General features: G+C 42.8%; 3 protein-coding genes across 3 annotated transcripts; all 3 read right to left on the reverse strand.

Moving 5' to 3' along the window:
* Positions 1 to 893: 893 nt before the first annotated feature.
* On the reverse strand, positions 894 to 11,472 carry LOC120024282 (serine/threonine-protein phosphatase PP1-beta catalytic subunit-like). Its single transcript, XM_038968483.1, has 8 exons — positions 11,374 to 11,472; positions 4,686 to 4,817; positions 3,950 to 4,180; positions 3,163 to 3,267; positions 3,018 to 3,089; positions 2,795 to 2,946; positions 2,574 to 2,708; positions 894 to 2,486 (listed from the first exon to the last, which is right to left on the reverse strand). The coding sequence occupies exons 1-8, from the start codon at positions 11,423 to 11,425 to the stop codon at positions 2,382 to 2,384; spliced, it is 984 nt and encodes a 327-aa protein (XP_038824411.1). The 5' UTR covers positions 11,426 to 11,472; the 3' UTR covers positions 894 to 2,381.
* A 189-nt stretch (positions 11,473 to 11,661) lies between these two features.
* Positions 11,662 to 17,601, reverse strand: LOC120023906 (phospholipase B1, membrane-associated-like). Its single transcript, XM_038968005.1, has 2 exons — positions 17,532 to 17,601; positions 11,662 to 12,356 (listed from the first exon to the last, which is right to left on the reverse strand). The coding sequence occupies exons 1-2, from the start codon at positions 17,589 to 17,591 to the stop codon at positions 12,087 to 12,089; spliced, it is 330 nt and encodes a 109-aa protein (XP_038823933.1). The 5' UTR covers positions 17,592 to 17,601; the 3' UTR covers positions 11,662 to 12,086.
* Positions 17,602 to 18,003: 402 nt separating this feature from the next.
* Positions 18,004 to 20,551, reverse strand: si:dkey-177p2.18 (phospholipase B1, membrane-associated). The gene is made up of 9 exons (XM_038968046.1): positions 20,488 to 20,551; positions 19,783 to 19,885; positions 19,506 to 19,557; positions 19,183 to 19,263; positions 18,984 to 19,049; positions 18,736 to 18,830; positions 18,537 to 18,618; positions 18,210 to 18,314; positions 18,004 to 18,117 (listed from the first exon to the last, which is right to left on the reverse strand). The coding sequence occupies exons 1-9, from the start codon at positions 20,549 to 20,551 to the stop codon at positions 18,004 to 18,006; spliced, it is 762 nt and encodes a 253-aa protein (XP_038823974.1).
* Positions 20,552 to 20,670: the final 119 nt, after the last annotated feature.

The raw sequence follows: 20,670 nt of genomic DNA on the forward strand, positions 1-20,670 counted from the left end.
TTAGGATGTTTTTAACCTACATCTCCAATAATGATTCAACCCGGAGAATTCCTTTGTCTGTAGAAATGCGATGGAACGTAGCTAACTCTCACAGGGGTGCGCCTGAGTGAGCTCGTGGCACTCTGCCAGAGCCCTGACTCAATCAGCTCTTATTCCCCCCTCCTTCACAGTAGAAGCATCAAACAAGGTTCTAAAGACTGGTGACATCTAGTGGAAGCCTAGGAAGTGCAATATGACCCCATGTATATTGGATAGGCAAACCTACAAACCTCAGATTTCCCACTTCCTGGTTGAATTTCAGGTTTTTGCCTGCCATATGAGTTCTGTTATACTCACAGACATTATTCAGAGTGTTTTCTATCCAAATCTACTAATAATATGCATATCTTAGCTTCTGGGACTGAGTAGCAGGCAGTTTACTCTGGGCACCTTATTCATCCAAGCTACTCAATACTGCCCCCAGCCATAAGAAGTTTTAACCCCGGTGTCCTGGCTAAATTCCCAATCTGGCCCTCAGACCATCACGGTTACCTAATCATCCCGAGTTTACATTCATCTCCCCTGTAACTATTCCCCGTTGCTGTAAATAAGACTGAGTTCTCAGTCAACTTACCTGGTAAAATAAGGGTTAAATTAAATAATTACCAAAATGGTATGGCATAAAAGTAAGCAAGCCTGACACCCATGACAAGTCGGAGGACTTTGAGAGCTGGTGTCAGACAGGCTTGGCCTTAACCATGTCCAAACGATTTGGTAAAAATCTCTGTTCTAAATTAGTAATTGGCTGACATACATCCGTATTACCTTTCTGGTAGACAGAACAACAACACTAGGCCCTCCGATGCACTGGTTTGAAAGGCACCCTAAAGCATAATGACAGACATGAGGCAGGGTCAACAGCACTGTTCCATTTATTCCATTCAAAGATTCTGAAACAAACTTGTACAAATCTCAAAACTGTTTAAAACAATGACAGTTTCCAAATTGAAGAGACCGATAGATGAGAACAAGGCAAAAGGCGAGATGTGCCCTAAAACTAAAATGCTATTTAAAATATTCCTTAGTAAACTCATTAGTTGGATGAGAATAATAATTCTGAACCAGATATTGGAATCAGCATACAGGAAAGGTCCACCAAGTAGATATACTCACTGGCTCATGCATTCTGATGCCTTGCTTGTTGTTGACGTCTTCAACCTCTTTAGGCGGTCAATCTACCACTAGGGGGCAGCAATGTCTAAGTAGCTGACACTGCAGAGTAAAAAGTGCCATCTCTGCGAGCTTGGTAAACATGCGCTGACCTCCGTGTGTAATATTTCATGTTTACAAGAACTGCAGGGGCAATGCTGAAAACAGCTCATAAGTATATATACAAATAAAAAAAACCTGGTAATAGTCTTGTGGGGCCAACTGGTCGTGTGTGAGAAAAATAATAGGCTACTGAACACCAATTGAAATCAGGTGCCTTTGAATCTTGCCTTTAACTTCCCAAGCCACAACCATCTATGCATTCTCACAGGCATACAGTAAAAGCAATGTCCATAACAAACAGTCTTCAGCAATGGAAGCAGGTTCAGTGGATAAGAAGAGAGGCTGGTGTGGAAGGGCTTGATTCAAAACCAACAGGCATTTGGAACACCCATTTGTGAGCCCTTTGAGTTAGTACACGCAACCTTAACTGTACTAGTACTTCTCTGTATATACCGTCATTTTGTATGGTTCTGATAATATGCATTTGTACGAGTACTTTCAAAGTAATTTTTGTTAATACTTCATTAGTGTCCGCATAAAGAGAACATTGAGTCCAACAGGGTGAAAATGACATTCTCCAAACTCACTAGGAGGCTAAACCATTCCACTCAGTTACTGTAGCCAAAATGTGGGAGGAAAATGGCATGTTATTAGTAATATTGTGAGAAGGTTACATACGCATTAGCAGGGAAAATGCGAGGGTCTGGAAACGTTATAGGTCTGGAAGAGTCAACGTTGTTGGCTGGGGGGTAAAGAACCCACCTCACTCAAATAAAAAGCTATACTTTTTTTACTATGTTTGAAGGCAGAAAAGCGTCCGTTCCAAATGTGTTGCCCCTTTCCACAAAAGGTTTGTATCGTATTGCTGCACCTTAACCTGAGCAACACATTTCATAGCATTGAAAAACCACAAGTCACTTACATTATGAATAAAAATACCAACAAACAAGCAAAAAAACGAAATGTTCACAGCAAAGATTTTATGTTTTACACATATATGAAAGAGGTGAGTGGGGGTCAGGGGGGGGCTAGAGCACTTCCTATAGATGGGAGGGGACAGGACGTTGCAGGGGAAAGGGTGCGAGGAGGATGCGTGACGGGGGGGGGGGGGGGGGGGGGGGCCCAGACGCTCACCTCTTCTTGGGGGCTTGGGCAGTACGGGGCGGGGTTACGGGGCGTCCCGAGTTCACCCCTCCATACTGGTACTTAGCTTTTTTCTCTGACGGCTTCAAAATCTGAGAGAGAGAAAGTATTAATACTCAGTGTGTTTCCAGCATTGGGAGACTCATCCACAGTAAGTGTGTTTACGTGTGTGTTCTCACCTGAAAGGAACACATGAGGGACTCGTCAACGCTCATCATGCCCCCAGCGTTATCAAACTCCCCGCAGTAGTTGGGAGCCGAGAATAGCGTCACCAGCTGCCGTTTGGCAAAAAATTCATAGCCGTCCTCAACAACCTTCCAGTACAGAACAACACTTGAGTTAATAAACCTTCTTTAGAGATGCATCCTAATGAACATAGCCCTCATACATTAGGCTCTACCTGGTGGGCTCTGCAGATGAGGTCCAGGTCGTGGCGGTTAAGGAACTTGCTGACCACGTCGGCCCCAAAGGTGAAGGAGACGCCCCGGTCGTTTTCCCCCCAGCCCTGCACATCTTTGTCTGGATCCGACCACAGCAGATCACACAGCAGGCCTAGCACAGAGAGAGTGCAGTCAGAGCCACCACAAATACGGCACATGTACCACACACACACGTTTACACACCTGTGTCAGGGACATCGGTTGGCCTCATGATGCGTCGAATTTGCTCCATGGACTGTAGATCAGGAGAGAGACCTGAGGAAGAGGGATGATTGTGAATTAATAATATTCATAGAAAAAGAATTGATAGAAAAGAACCCACGCATACCTCCATGGCAGCAGAAGATCTTCTCATCGATTATAGCGGCGATGGGCAGACAGTTGAAGCAATCTGTGAAGGTCTTCCACAGCTTTATGTTGAATCTGCGTTTGCCTGGGGAACACAACATAGAAAGACATGGAATTACACTGAGTATATAAAACATTAAGAACACCTGCTCTTTCCATGACACCAGGTGAAAGCTATGATCCCTTACTGATGTCACTTGTTAAATCCACTTCAAATCAGTATAGATAAACAGGATGAATGTAGCTTTTTTTTAGCCTAGAGACAATTGAGACTGGATTGTCTGGATTGTGTGCCATTCTGAATTGTGTGCCATTCAAAGGGTGAATGGGCAAGACTGGGGTATGGGGTATGGTAGGTGTCAGGCTCACCGGTTTGAGTGTGTCAAGAACTACAACACTGCTGGGTTTATAACGCTCAACAGTTTCTCGTGTGTATCAAGAATGGTCCACCACCCCAAAGATATCCAGCCAACTTGACAACTGTGGGAAGCATTGGAGTCAACATGCGCCAGCATCCCTGTGGAACACTTTCAACACCTTGTAAAGTCCATGCCCCGATGAATTGAGGCTGTTCTGAGGTGGTGCAACTCAATATTAGGAAGGTGTTCCTAATGTTTGGTATACTCAGTAGAGAACACAAAACCATTGCCATTATGAATTCCATTTGTGTGTTGGCCCTTTCCACAAAAAGTGCCGCAGACACTGAGAAAGATAACCGATTCAGCGTGTGTGTGTGTGTGTGAGAGAGACACTGCTTCCTGTCTTACACTCATCATAGAAACCGTAGATGCGGTTGATGGAAGCACACTCGTGGTTGCCTCTGAGTAGGAAGAAGTTCTCGGGGTATTTGATCTTGTAGGCCAGCAGTAGACAGATGGTCTCCAGGGACTGCTTGCCTCGGTCCACGTAGTCTCCCAGGAACAGGTAGTTAGCCTCCGGCGGGAAGCCCCCGTACTCAAAGAGCCGCAGCAGGTCTGTGTACTGGCCATGGATATCACCTAGTGGGAGAACGAGAGCAGAGAGGTTATGAGACAACAATTATTTTAGGTTCTCTTTAACCAGGGTAGTCACATTGAGATTGACATAGCCTGGACACTTGGCAGGAGTGGAGAGTGAGCTTGATCCAGATTGTCCTTGCTGGAAGGGAGATGGCCCCATCCTGCAGAGCCCGCAGACACTTGAGGGAGACACACACCACTTACATCCTACTGCTCTACTTACTGAGCTAGGCCCATGTCTCTCCAATGTGTTATCCTATCCTCTCCTTTCTCTCTGACATGTTGGTTTAAAGACAACTGTGTGTGGGAGAGGATGCCCTTTTCACGTTCATGTAAATTCACAAACATTAGGCCTATGTCTTTATTCAGACAGCTTATATTTTTCTAACCCTGGTATGTCTCATACATTTCTCATATGCTATTTGTCCTCTCAAGGGGAAAGAAAGAGGGCCCAGGAGTAAGGATATAGCAGTAGGAAGGAAGAGGAATACTTCATTGTACTGACCGCAGATTTTGAGCGGAGCCTCCAGCTCCAGTAGAATGGGCTGACTGAGGAAGATCTCCCGGGACTTGATGCACAACCCCCGCACCTCCGCCTCCGTCATCTGGACTATCTTCCCTGGACGACATCCTCGCACTTGAGGAGAGAAAGATAGGGCTATCAATCACAACCACGAGTCATGACCCTTCTCTCCATTTTAAATCGTGCTGGCTTTAAATGTGTAATGTGCTTTTCATCGTCTTCAAACCAGTGCAGAATATGCAACCACTTAAAGTGGCAATCTGCTGTTGAAACAAAGTGTTCGCCCCACCTGTTTCGTTAAACAGCTGAGGGACAGGGCTGGAGAAGTGTAACCAGTCAAATTCATAGACAGTAGGGTTGTCCCGACTAAAAAACCTCTGTCGACATGTTTTAAAAAAGAACAGACGACGACACATGTACACCACCGTTCAAAAGTTTGGGTTCACTTAGAAATGTCCTTGTTTTCCATGAGAACATACATGAAATTAGTTGCAAAATGAATAGGAAATATAGTCAAGACATTGGCAAGGTTATAAATAATGATTTTTAATTGAAATAATTGTGTCCTTCAAACTTTTCTTTTGTCAAAGAATCCTCCATTTGCAGGAATTACAGCCTTGTAGACCTTTGGCATTCTAGTTGTCAATTTGTTGAGGTAATCTGAAGATATTTCACCCTATGCTTCCTGAAGCACCTCCCACAAATTGGCTTGATGGGCACTTCTTACGTAACATACGGTCAAGCTGCTCCCAAAACAGCTCAATAGGGTTGAGATCCGGTGACTATAATGGAGTGGCCAGCACAGACAGAATACCAGCTGACGGCTTCTTCCCTAAATAGTTCCTGCATAGTTTGGAGCTGTGTTATAGGTCATTGTCCTGTTGTAGGAGGAAATTGGCTCCAATTAAGCGCCGTCCACACGGTATGGCATGGCGTTGCAAAATGGAGTGATACCCTTCCTTCAAGATCCCTTTTACCCCTGTACAAATCTCCCACTTCACCACCAAAGCACCCCCAGACCATGACATTGCCTCCACCATGCTTGACAGATGGTGTCAAGCACTGCTCCAGCAACTTTTAATGTTCTGCATCCCACAAATGTACTTCTTTGTGATCCGAACACCTCAAACTTAGATTAGTCTGTCCATAACAATTTTTTCCAATCTTCCTCTGTCCAGTGTCTGTTCTTTTGCCCATCGTAATCTTTTCTTTTTATTGGCCAGTCTGAGATATGGCTTTTTCTTTGCAACCCCCGCGGAGTCGCCTCTTCACTGTTGACTTTGAGACTGGTGTTTTGCGGGTACTATTTAATGAAGCTGCCAGTTGAGGACTTGTGAGGCGTCTGTTTCTCAAACTAGACACAAATGTACTTGTCCTCTTGCTCAGTTGAGCACCGGGGCCTCCTGGATTCAAATCAGGGTGTCTGTAGTGACAGCTCTAGCACTGAGATGCAGTGCCTTACACCGCTGCACCACTTGGGAGCCCACAAATAGATTGGCTAATACTTTTCAGGGAGTCACTGGGTGACTTGGGCAAGCGCCCTGCTAGTGGTCTGAATGGAATTGAGTTGGGATTAAGGATGCAAATTTCAGTCAATTTTGCTGCCGAGCAAACAAATTTCCGTGCCGAGTAACTGACCCTCATTGTCAGAATGTTTTTATTTTTTAAAACAGTAAAATGACATGACCAACAGAAAATACTATGCATGCATACAAGGAACTGCCATTTTTCATCAAGAGCTTAATGGAAACATGCACCAACAGCAAGCCTATCGTCAGCTAATAAAATGTTATTTTCAAACATTTGCATGAAAAAAAACATTCTAAACAGCGCACCTAATGCGAAGAGTTCCATATATGACAGATAGAAATCTCTATTAGATACTTAGAAAGAGGGTGAATCTAATAGCAACCACTTGGATGGGTTGCTAATATGACTAGGATTGTACATTTGGCTTCTGGAAAAACAAAGAAAGTTGATATAAAAACCAATAGAACAGGAGAGAAAGGCTGGTTAATGGCACAATGAAGTCCTTATAAAATAATTGCCTCCATGTTTCTATAGTGGGATTTTGGCTAGGCTACTTTGAAGCAAGGTAAAAAATGATGCTACACTACAGGACTGTTTTGCTAGCACAGAGTGGAATATGTTGCGGGATTTCTCCGATGGCATTGAGGAGTATACCACCTCAGTCATTGGCTTCATCAATAAGTGCATCGATGACGTCGTATCCACAGTGACCATACGTACATAGTAGAGATCGATCGATTATGATTTTTCAACGCCAATACTGATTACTGGAGGACCAAAAAAAGGCGATACCGATTAAATCAGCCGATATTTATTTATATTTGTAAATGACAATTACAACAATACTGAATGAACAATGAACACTTATTTTAACTTAATATAATACATAATATCAATTTAGTCTCAAATAAATAATGAAACATGTTCAATTTGGTTTAAATAATACAAAAACAGTGTTGGAGAAAGTAAAAGTGCAATATGTGCCATGTAAAAAAGCTAATGTTTAAGTTCCTTGCTCAGAACATATTCCCAGTTAAGAAGTTTTAGGTTGTAGTTATTATAGGAATAATGACGCGTCAACTATTTCTCTCTATACCATTTGTATTTCATATACCTTTGACGATTGGATGTTCTTATAGGCACTTTAGTATTGCCAGCCTAATCTCGGGAGTTGATATGCTTGAAGTCAGCGCTGTGCTTCAAGCATAGCTAAGAGCTGCTGGCAAACGCAGTAATGTGCTGTTTGAATAAATGCTTACGAGCCTGCTGCTGCCTACCACCGCTCAGTCAGACTGCTCTATCAAATCATAAACTTAATTATAATAAACACACCAAAATATGAGCCTTTGGTCATTAATATGGTCAAATCCAGAAAGTATCATTTAGAAAACAAAACGCGTATTCCTTCAGTGAAATACAGAACCGTTCCGTATTTTATTGACCGGTTGGCAACCCTAAGTCTAAATATTGCTGTTACACTGCACAACCTTCAATGATATGTCATAATTATGTAAAATTCTGGCAAATTAATTACGGTCTTTGTTAGGAACACATGGTCTTCACACAGTTTACAACGAGCCGGACGGCCCAAACTGTTGCATATAGCCTGACTCTGCTTGCACTGAACGCAAGAGAAGTGACAATTTCCCTAGTTAATATGGTCTGCTAACATTCATTTACTTTAACTAAATATGCAGGTAAAAAAAATGATCCTTCTGTGTATTGATTTTAAGAAAGGCATTGATGTTTATGGTTAGGTACATTTGTGCAACGATTGTGCTTTTTTTGCGAATGCACTTTTGTTAAATCATCACCCGTTGAGCGAAGTTGAAGTAGGCTGTGATTCGATGATAAATTAACAGGCACCGCATTGATTATATGCAACGCAGGACAAGCTAGTTAACCTAGGAATATCATCAACTATGTGTAGTTAACTAGTGATTATGTGAAGATTAAACTTATCTTATAAAATATAATCAATGCTAGCTAGCAACTTAGCTTGGCTCCTTGCAGCCACAAGGTCCTTTTGATGCTGCACTCACGTAACAGGTGGTCAGCCTGCCACGCAGTCTCCATGTGGATTGCAATGTAATCCGCGTCCCCCTAATTAAATCGGCCATGCCGATTAATCGGTCGACCTCTAGTACATACCCCAACCAGAAGCCATGGATTACAGGCAACATCCACATTGAGCTAAAGGCTAGAGCTGCCGCTTTCAAGGAGCTGGAGAAATCCCGCTATGCTACCTGACGAACCATCAAACAGGCAAAGCATCAATACAGGACTAAGATCGAATCGTACTACACCGGCTCTGACGCTCGTCAGATGTGGCAGGGCTTGCAAACCATTACAGACTACAAAGGGAAGCACAGCCGAGAGCTGCCCAGTGACACGAGCCCACCAGACGAGCTAAACTACTCCTATGCTCGCTTTGAGGCAAATTGCACTGAAACATACACGAGAGCACTAGCTGTTCTGGAAGACTGTGTGATCACGCTCTCCGCAGCCGATGTGAGTAAGACCTTTAAACAGGTCAACATTCACAAGGCCGCAGGGCCAGACGGATTACCAGGATGTGTACTGCGAGCATGCGCTGACCAACTGGCAAGTGTCTTCACTGACATTTTAAACCTGTCCACGTCTGAGTCTGTAATACCAACATGTTTTAAGCAGACCACCATAGTGCCTGTGCCCAAGAACACTAAGGTAACCTGCCTAATTGACTACCGACCCATAGCACTCACGTCTGTAGCCATGGAGTGCTTTGAAAGGCTGGTCATGGCTCACATCAACACCATTATCACATAAACCCTAAACCCACTCCAATTTGCATACCACCCCAACAGATCCACAGATGATGCAATCTCTATTGCACTCCACACTGCCCTTTCCCACCTTGACAAAAAGAACACCTATGTGAGAATGCTATTCATTGACTACAGCTCAGCATTCAACACCATACTGCCCTCAAAGCTCATCAATAAGCTAAGGACCCTGGGACTAAACACCTCCCTCTGCAACTGGATCCTGGACTTACTGACGGGCCGCCCCCAGGTGGTAAGGGTAGTTACAACACATCCGCCACACTGATCCTCAACACAGGGGCCCCTTAAGGGTGCGTGCTCAGTCCCCTTCTGTACTCCATGTTCACTCATGACTACACGGCCAGGCACAACACCATCATTAAGTTTGCCGATGACACAACAGTGGTCACCGACAACGACGAGACAGCCTATAGGGAGGTCAGAGACCTGGCCGTGTGGTGCCAGGACAACAAGGTCTACCTCAACGTGATCAAGATAAAGGAGATGATTGTGGACTACAGGAAAAAGAGGACCAGAAACACCCCCATTCTCATCGACGGGGCTGCATTACTTGTTACTTTTAGTTCTTATTCTTATCTGTATTTTTTTTAAAACTGCATTGTTGGCTAGGGGCTCGTAAGTAAGCATTTCACTGTAAGGTCTACACCTGTGGTATTCTGCGTCTGTGACTAATAACATTTTATTTTACTTGAAATGCCTCATTATTTGAAGTAAAGTAAAACGATTGGGTTTCAAACAATTATACTGCCTCAAGCTCACATTGCAAAGTGGTGGGTGACTTGTTGATAGCCTGCCTACCGTTGACTATAGCCTATGCACTCGATTGGGGAACGGGAGGTGCGCTTTAATTACTAGTTGAGATTTAGGATTTAGAAATAAAAATAGTAGCTATTTTTAATCGTAGCCATCAAAACAGTTTAAACACATGATTGCTATTTAGATTTTTTTTGCGCAATGACTGGGCTTATGAAAGCACTTTCCACTCCAGTACCTGCTTTTTTTAGGAGCTGCTTCCGCACTGTCTGACAGGTGATAGGCTATTCCGTTCCTAAAACTAGGCTCTGTATGATTTGCACGTGACAAATAAGATACATGAAGACCAATGTAAAACTACACACACCAATTTTATTCCACACAATTATGCAAATTAACCTATAGCAATGTGCTGAACTGAATAGAACAGGTGGTTGTCACTTTTGCTGAGTGTTCCAAGTGGGACAGTGTCACGAAAAGGTGCTTGATGGAAAAATGTACAGTGTGTAATATCAGGTTGACTGTGGTCTTCAACATCTCCTTGAAATTCACCTTGGCTGTTTCGAAATGTATTCAGTATTTATATGAAAAAAAGCAATCCAGACAAAACATGCTTTTCATGTAGGCTAAAGTGTGACATCTTCCATAAGTGAGTTCAGTCCAGAAAATAAAACGTTCATACCAAACCAACATTGAAAGCGGTTTGTAAAATGACTAACTAGCTACAGATGCGAAACTGTGTAGACATCAATGGCAGGTTAAATCAATATTGTGACTGCTCGAGTTGACGCATAATTGTTAACTCGGGTTTTCTGTGTTATTGCTACCTATAACGTTACATATAGACATATGACTAAGTTAGAGGCATTCTTACTTCACTAACGTAATAGCCCCTATACAGCCCTGCGTTGAAAAACATTGTGAATGTAGTTAGCTAGCTAGCTTTAACTGACTATGTTACCTAGCAACACGGACAGAGAGGGGAGAGGGGTGTGTGTTCCCGTTGGCAAAGCCCCCTCTCATCAAGGTTTAAAAGCTAACACTAGTGCCTAACGAGCAATAAAAATATGTGCATACGTGTATATATATATATATATATATAAATAAATAACATCCCTGTCCTGCGCTAGTGCAGAGTAATTAACTATCTAATTTCGTAATCTAGAGTAACGTTTGCTTGCTTGATCATATTGCTACTGTAACACACCGCGTTAGCTAGCATAACACAAATCAAACGTGACAGCATATATTTATATTCAAACAGATGTTGCCTTTTTGGCAAATTAACTAACTAGTTACAGGTAAATGGTAGTTACCTAAAAAGGGCATAACACAGTTATCTAAGGCTAAAGTCACTAGTTTGTTGAACCACTCTCCCAGTCCCACCTTTCTCCTCTGACGCGCTAACGTTAGCTAGCTAGCAAAGTCAACTGGCGTCACCAAATATGATTTTACATTCGTTCTTCGAAACCTGAAAATGACATAAATTTATGTTACATCCTTTTTCTTTGCTGTCCCCACCAAATAACCACAAGGTTAATTGCAAAACAAAAATATCATACCTTCAAGCAATCGAGAGATGATGCTGTCAACGTTGAGCTCGCTTTCCGCCATTTTCTTTGAAACACTACGCAGAGAGAACTATGTCGTGCTCACCAGCAGAGGGCGTGGTCTACTACTGTACAAACGGTGTAGTTTATTTTGGTTCACTCAGGCTTTCTGTCTTTTGGCAAAGATTTGTAACCAGCAGTACGGTACGAGCTTTTTAAAATTGTATTTGGAGGTACAAAACATTTTGCAGGTAGCTTTCTTTACCTTTCATTGAAGCTGACCTGCCTGCAGACAAAGTACATTCTAAGTTTATTAACATAATTTGGGGATATCCATTACTTTTATTGTGACCCCTCTATCATAGCTCTATCAAATATTAACATGGTGAGACAACTTGTTGTGTACCCTCAATAAAATACCCCCCTTTCTCCCTTTGTTAATCTCCATGGACAATGGCTCCAACTTCTATTGCAATGGGCTTGGGTTACGCTGACCTATTCATCCTGGTAATTCATAGGGGCTCACATGATGCAACTGAATGCCAACATTTCTCTTGAAATACCCAATGACATAGTTACTGACAATTTAACCATTTTGGTTGATACAAAGCTGTTGTCCATTATTGTCCATGCCACCTACATGCTTTTGACACTGTATTTCCACATTCAAATTTACAGAATAAAATCTCTAGAAAAAAGTATTTGTTATCTGTTGCTGAATATCATTAGAAACCAGTTCCTTTCATCTCAACCTCTTTCTCTCCCATTTTCCTCTTATTCCGCCGTTCTCTGCAGGACATGAGCAGCCATGTGATTCCCCAGCCGATCAGTAAGCCAGTGACGCCCAGTAACACGGGCACCCACACAGGTATGGAGGAGTCACACCGGGGCACAGGGCTGGGGGTGGTGGTGTTAGTGACTGGGACAGGGGTGGTGGTGGTGGTAACAGGTGGACTCGGGAGGCTATTGACCTTAGTGAAGATGAAGGGTTGATCCTAAAGGAGAGAGCAAATTTCAGTTCAGAGGAAACTAACCTGAGCATAGATCTTCTTCTGAGACATTGTAAGAAGTAGCTTTCAGTAGGTGATATGACTAAAATGGTCTGCTGCTCAACCAACATACTCGACAACCCACACGTACTGTCAAGTAAGCCGAGAACTGACTCACTGATTGCCAATTCAGCCAACACCTGACCAACCCTGCCGGGAAAAAAACAGCATAGATTTCAAGATGGTCCTTGCTTGTCTATGCTGATTCATACTGGCCTATGCTGGTCAAGCTGCTCTGACCAGCATGGTCTAGCTCAGGGGTGGGCAACTTTGATTGGGGTGGGGGCCAAAAGAAAATCTGAACTCATCATAAGGGGCTCCACTCTTGACATCAGAGATAGTTTTGGATTTCATTTCCTGCAATTCTACAGTTTGCCATGGGCCATAGGGAAATGTTCCAATTTTAAAGCAAGTTTGCTTCAATTCTGCACATTTTGCCATTGGGTGGAGAGAACATATTTAAATTTTATAACTAATTTCATGCAATTCTACTCATTTCATCATGTTGCAGGGGAAAAAATAGCAGTTTAACAGCTAATTTCCTGCAATTCTACACATTTTGCCCTGACACAACCAGATTTTGAAATTGTACTTTGAGTATTTTACTATTCTCACACTTAACACTAAGTTCAAATCAAAGTTTATTTGTCACGTGCACCGAATACAACAGTGAAATGCTTACTTACAGGCTCTAAACAATAGTGCAAAAAAGGTATTAGGTGAACAATAGGTAAGTGAAGAAATGCAAACAACAGTAAAAAGACAGTGAAAAATAACAGTAGCGAGGCTATATACAGTAGCGAGGCTATAAAAGTAGCGAGGCTTCAAACAGACACTGGTTAGTCAGGCTGATTGAGGTAGTATGTACATGTAGATATGGTTAAAGTGACTATGCATATATGATGAACAGAGAGTTGTAGTAGCGTAAAAGAGGGGTTGGCGGATGGCGGGACACAATGCAGATAGCCCGGTTAGCCAATGTGCGGGAGCACTGGTTGGTCGGGCCAATTGAGGTAGTATGTACATGAATGTATAGTTAAAGTGACTATGCATATATGATAAAGTTGAGACTGTGAGTAAAATAATTATTAATATATATATATATATATATATATATATATATATATATACACACACACATACATACACACACACACACACACAGTACCTGTCAAAAGTTTGGACACCAACTCATTCAAAGGTTTTTCTTTATTTTAATATGTTCTACATTGTAGAATAATAGTGAAGACATCAAACCTATGAAATAACACATATGGAATCATGTAGTAACCAAAAAAGGGTTAAACAAATCAAAATATATTTTAGATTTTAGATTCTTCAAAGTAGCCACCCTGCCTTGATGACAGCTTTGCACACTCTTGGCATTCTCTCAACCAGCTTCACCTGGAATGCTTTTCCAACAGTATTGAAGAAGTTCCCACATATGCTGAGCACTTGTTGGCTGCTTTTCCTTCACTCTGCGGTCCAACTCATCCCAAACCATCTCAATTGGGTTGAGGTCGGGTGATTGTGGAGGCCAGGTCACCTGATCCTTCTTGGTCAAATAGCCCTTACAGAGCCTGGAGGTGTGTTGGGTCATTGCCCTGTTGAAAAACAAATTATTGTCCCACTAAGTGCAAACCAGATGGGATGGCGTATCGCTGCAGAATGCTGTGGTAGCCATGCTGGTTAAGTGTGTCTTCAATTCTAAATAAATTACAGACAATGTCACCAACAAAGCACCCCCACACCATCACACCTCCTCCATGCTTCACGGTTGGAACCACACATGCAGAGATCATCCGCTCACCTACTCTGCGTCTCACAAAGACACGGCAGTTGGAACCATAAATCTCAAATTTGCACTCATCAGACCAAATTACAGATTTCCATCGGTCTAATGTCCATTGCTTGTGTTTCTTGGCCCATGCAAGTCTCTTCTTCTTATTGGCGTCCTTTAGTAGAAGTTTATTTGCAATTTTACCATGAAGGCCTGAGTCATGCAGTCTCCTATGAACAGTTGATGTTGAGATGTGTCTGTTACTTGAACTCTGTGAAGCATTTATTTGGGCTCCAATCTCTGAGGCTGGTTACTCTAATGATCTTATCCTCTGCAGCAGAGGTAACCCTGGGTCTTCCTTTCCTGTGGTGGTCCTCATGAGAGCCAGTTTCATCATAGTGCTTGAGGGTTTTTGCGACTGCACTTGAAGAAACTTTTAAAATTCTTGTAATTTTCCAGGTTGACTGACCTTCATGTTTTAAAGTAACGATGGACTGTTGTTTCTCTTTGCTTATTTGAGCTGCTCTTGCCATAATATGGACTTGGTCTTTTACCAAATAGGGCTATCTTCTGTATACCACCCCTAACTTGTCACGACACAACTGATTGGCTCAAACGCATTAAGAAGGAAAGACATTCCACAAATGAACTTTTAAGAAGGCACACCTGTTAATTGAAATGCATTCCAGGTGACTACCTCATGAAGCTAGTTGAGAGAATGCCAAGCGTGTGCAAATCTGTCATCAAGGCAAAGCGTGGCTACTTTGAAGAATCTCAAATATAAAATATATTTTGATTTGTTTAACACTTTCTACATGATTCCATATGTGTTATTTCATAGATTTGATGTCCTCACTATTATTCTACAATGTAGAAAATAGTAAAAATTAAGAAACCCCCATGAATGAGTAGGTGTGTCCAAACTTTTGACTGGTACTGTATATATATTTAGATTTTTTTAAATGGAAATTTATCCGTGGCCTACAAAAGTTGCCCATCCCTAGTCTAGCTGGTCAAGCTGGTCTGACCAGCAGGGTCTAGCTGGTTCATAGATTGTATATATACTGTAAATGGATAAAGCCATTGATCACGTGACACCATTCATTCCTATGTGAAGACTCAATAGCGCATTTGGAGCCAAGGGGAAGATCTCAATTGCATACTCTTCGCGTCCTCTCTCCTCGTATTGTTCTAAAAACACATTGGAGGAGAAGGTCAGGGGGGAGGGACCTCTGTCTTTCTCATCCAATGTGTTTTGAGTAGGAGACAAGGAGAGAGGAAGCAAGCAGTATGCCCTTGAGATCTTCCCATAGAAGTAGATTTTTAGCTTAATAAAATGGTGTCTCATAGAGACATAAAATGCGCAGATTGAGCTAGTCCAGGAAGTGACGTTGCAGGCTAGGTCAGTGCTGCCCCCTCTCATTGAGGATCTCAAGTTGAAGGCCGACCGGGCCGACCGGGGTAATGCAGGTTGCTGGTAGAATCGAAATTATATTTTTAAAGGTGCAATATGCATAAATCGCTCCGCCATTTCCTGGTTTCTAAAATTCTTATAGTTAATTTTATTTCAGTTATTTGGCAAAACAAGCAGTCATTGTGTAGAGAATTGTACCATCTAAACCGGTGTGAAATATATTTTCCATATCCAAAAATATTTTATTTTCAGCTGTTTGAAGCTGGTGTACAAAACCGAAAATAAAAGATGCAAAAACGAAACTTAAGAACGGGAAGCATAGAAATAGCGCACATAGAACATATCCACCGCTTCTTAGACTTGCTTTCAATGACAAGGACAGATCTATAACTCACATTTCTATGTGACTTTGGTCGGGTCACCCAAAAAGTTACATATTGTAGCTTTAATGTCTGCAATTTTAAATAATTGGTTCAAGGACATACACTATATATACAAAAGTATCTAGACACTCCTTGAAATTAGTGGATTTGGCTATTTCGGCAAAACCCGTTGCTGAAATGTGTATAAAATCAAACACACAGCCATGCAATCTCCATAGACAAACATTGGAGGTAGAATGGCCTTACTGAAGAGCTTACTGAAGAGCTCAGACTTTCAACATGGCACCGTCATAGGATGCCACCTTTCCAACAAGTCAGTTCATGAAATTTCTGCCCTGCTAGAGCTACCCCGGTCAACCGTAAGTGCTGTTATTGTGAAGTAGAAACGTATAGGAGCAACAACGGCTCAGCTACGAAGTGGTAGGCCACACAAGCCCACAGAACAGGACCAGCAAGTGCTGAAGCACATAGCGCTTAAAAATCGTCTGTCCTCGGTTGCAACACTCACTACAGAGTTCCAAACTGCCTCTGGAAGCAACGTCAGCACAATAACTGTTCGTCATGGCAGAGCAGCCACACACAAGCCTAAGATCACCATGTGCAATGCCAAGCATCGGCTGGAGTGGAGTAAAACTTGCCGCCATTGGACTCTGGAGCAGGGGAAACGCGTTCTCTGGAATGAGTAATCACGCTTCACCATCTGGCAGTCCGACGGACAAATATGGGTTTGGCGATGCCAGGAAAACGCTACCTGCCCGAATGCATAGTGCCAACTGTAAAGTTTGGCGGAGGAAGAATAATGGTCTGGGGCTGGTTTTCATGGTTCGGGCTAGGCCCCTTAGTTCCAGTCTAGGAAAATCTTAACGCTTCATCATACAATGACATTCTAGACTATTCTGTGCTCCAACTTTGTGGCAACAGTTTGGGGAAGGCCCTTTCCTGTTTCAGCATGACAATGCCCCCGTGCACAAAGCGAGGTCCATACAGAAATGTTTTGTTGGGATCGGTGTAGAAGAACTTGACTGGCCTGCACAAAGACCTGACCTCAACTACATCGAACACCTTCGGGATGAATTGGAACACCGACCGCGAGCCAAGCCTAATTGCCCAACCTTACTAATGCGCTTATGGCTGAATGGAAGCAAGTTCCCGCAGCAATGTTCCAACATCTAGTAGAAAGCCTTCCCAGAAGAGTGGAGGCTGTTATAGTAGCAAAGGGGGTACCAACTCCATATTAATGCCCGTGATTTTGGAATGAGAAGTTGGACAAGCAGGTGTCCACATACTTTTGGTCATGTAGTGCACAGCTGGTCTAATAGAAGCAAGTATTGGCACCATGAATATCTTACAAAGAAAACAACAGCCTGCAGTACCGTGGTCGCCCTTGAACTTCTGGGCTTCTATGAGAGGGGGCAGTCATTCTCCCCTGAGCTTGTCACCAAGGCTGGTCACCAGCGAAACCAGTGCTGGTCTATGCAGTTTTTTTCAGCAGGGAAACTTTTCCCCAATAAATGTTGTGTTCATGTCATGTGCATTCAGCATACCTCAGAGGGGCAGTTGATCTTGGTGCGGTCGTATGTGAAGTTGTTGTAGACCTGCTTCATGCCTACCGGCTCCAACTGCAAAAACAAAACAATACCGTTGTCAGACCACAAACCTGTATGCCTTAAAATACACTGACCATAGAGCTCATGTGTTTTGAGTTATGCTTCAGAGTGGCAGGTAGCCTAGTGGTTAGAGCGTTGGACTAGTAACTGAAAAGTTGCAAGATCGAATCCCCGAGCTGACAAGGTAAAGATCTGTTGTTCTGCCCCTGAACAAGGCAGTTAACCCACTGTTCCTAGGCCGTCATTGAAAATAAGAATTTGTTCTTAACTGACTTGCCTGGTTAAATAAAGGTAAAATAAAAAAGAGTGCTCTCTATGTAGCCTGGTCCCAGATCTGTGGGTGCTGTCTTGAAAATGAACATGGGGAGTTGGCAAGACAGCACAAACAGATCTGGGACCACACTACTCTTTATGTGGCTGTCCTTACCATGTTGTTCCAGAGCGCAATGGCCATCTCAGCGTGTGCTCGCTCACTGATGTGGAAACAGTCCACTGAGAAGAAACTCAGGTCAGGCTTCCCAATCTGAGGAGACAAGAGAACGCAGTGTGTGTGTTTGTGCGGGCTTGCGCATACATGCATGCATGTGTGTGTGTGTGCAGTTGAACCACACTCACCCCAATGAGAGGGACAAATGCGTGTCGTAAGTAGGGTTGAACGACTACAGTGAAGTCCTCTCGCCCATCATAGCGCCCCCCAGAGACCAGTCTCTCAGTCTCCATCTGGACAGAAGCACGGAGAGGGTAGAAAGAACAAAGAGACACTGTTAAGTATTGTAGAATTGTGTCGGATTGATCTGATCACATCGAATCCCTGTATCTTTATGTGTGGAACTTATGTATCTCTGAGTAACACACTTTACATGACACATTGGAACATTGGCAAAGACCCTCCAAATCCCAGTTGTTTTAAGACTGGTAGTTCAGACCTTTTTCTGCACTTACCTGGTACTGCTGGTTGATCCGCCTAACCTCTGTAAGCTCAGGAGAATTCTCTTCAGGGTTCAAAAAGCAGGGGCAAGAATTCCTGTGCAAAACAAAGACACGTGAGAGGAAACATTCTGAATATATACATTCTACCGACATACGGTGCAGTGGGTGTAGCTGCCGTCTTTGTGGGGAAATGGGGAGGTCCCATACAAACCTCTGTATGAGGTTGCAGACCAGATCGTTCTTCCTGACACTCCTCAACGGATTAATTTCCAGAACCTCGATAACATTGACCATTACCCTCGGTACCTTAGCGAGAGAGATGGAGGGAGAGAGAAAAGAGGGGTGAAAGATGGCATGATATTTGGCTTTAGATCTTTAGATTCTGCAAATGATCCTCGTTGAGTAAGTACAGGCTTTCACCGTTAATAGATCTCCATTACCAAGCTGTCCATCACTTACCTCTTTGTACAGCATGTCCAGGCTCAGCATCAGATTCTCACTGTAGTTCTTGGGTGTAAGGTTGTTCTGTGTAAAGAAGAGCATACAGTAAATAACACTATTTTTAACACTACCACAGTTCCCCAATGTGCAACAAAGTTATTAAGATTGTAATACTTTTTTTGTGTCTTTTGTTTGACTTTAGGATAAGAATACATACATGGTCCATGCAATAATCACACAGATCCCTGGCACCAACTAATAAGGTCACTAGCTTCCAATCCTGTTCAAAATTCACCTTCTGTGTGGAAGACGAAGGGATACAACGAGAAGAGAGAAAAATAGCTATAGATTATCATACACTCATATAATACAACAATATGTAATTATGATTACTAACTGAGTCCAGTATAACTATTCAACACATTGAAGAGGCTGCGTCCCAAATTGAAACCGATTCTCCATGTGGTGCACTACTTTTGACTAGGACCCATAGAACTAGGTGCCAATAGGCCAATAGGTGCCAATGGGACATAGTCTCACCTTGTCATCTTTCATGGCCTTGATGAGAGCTTGGACTTGGGCTGCGATGTCACTACGAGACATTTGTTAAAATGTGGTGTTTATTATTCCTTTGTTCAAATGAGAAGAAAAGACAGGAGACACTGAGGGGGGGGGGGGGGGGGGGGTGATAGGGGGTGATAGGCTGCTGGAAGTGAAAGGATGACACAAAAAAGAGGATGGGAAATAGATTGACAGGAAAAAGAGGACAGTGAGTGGACGAGGGAACAGAGAGGTCTAAACTTAGCTCTCTACTCACAAGGCCATGGCTCCAGGCACCGCCATGTTAAAGCCGTTATTCTGCAGAAAGCCCTGACCCTTAGAGAATCCCTGGAGGGAAGGGTTGAATTTTTTCAGGATGTCTGAGAGAGAATTGAGAGATGGAAATACTTATTGGCTTATTCTGGTGAAGCACACAGACATTTCAGTATCAAATGGTCCTTTTTAGCTAAACTACAGAGAGGGTGCTTGATGAAGAATGTTTCCTCTATACAAGGAGGCTGCACTCCAAAGGAATGTCATGATATCATATGCTGAGACCGCCATCTTGTGGATATGTGGAATGCTGCAAAGACACGAGATCATGGGACGGGTGATGTCATGTCTTGTGCACTGGGTGTTCGTTGAAGTCTTTCTCCAAAGATGTGACAGAAATGTGAAATCATCAGTGTGAGGAAGCTACTCTGAAAATATAGCGTACCATGCTACAAATTACTTCACACCGGAAGAAGTTAAGAAACGTATAGTTTACCTAACTTTTCAAAAGTAGCTCACTACATCCAAACTGCTGAGTAAAAAAATGTCATACCTAAATCTGAAATACCATAGACTACAAATTGCAAGAACAGATCACTCTGGAGTCAGATGTTAACCGAATTTGTAATGTATCCTACTAAACACAAAAACCGAATTTTCCTTTAAAATGATCCAATAGGATCAGTGACAAGAGGAAATAGTGACTCACTTGGTAGTGTGGTGACAGTGTCCAAGGTCTGATCTCCTCCGATACTGCAGAAATGCGCACACATTTAGTCAATTTCACTGTTGACAATTGTTAAAAAACAGTATGGCAGTGTCAATGTGCTCTGCAAGTGGTCCATAATGTATATGCTGTGTAGTTTGACTATTCTTCTGCATGATTCATTAC

This window comes from Salvelinus namaycush, chromosome 29 (assembly GCF_016432855.1).
Source record: "Salvelinus namaycush isolate Seneca chromosome 29, SaNama_1.0, whole genome shotgun sequence".
Classification (NCBI taxonomy): domain Eukaryota; kingdom Metazoa; phylum Chordata; class Actinopteri; order Salmoniformes; family Salmonidae; genus Salvelinus; species Salvelinus namaycush.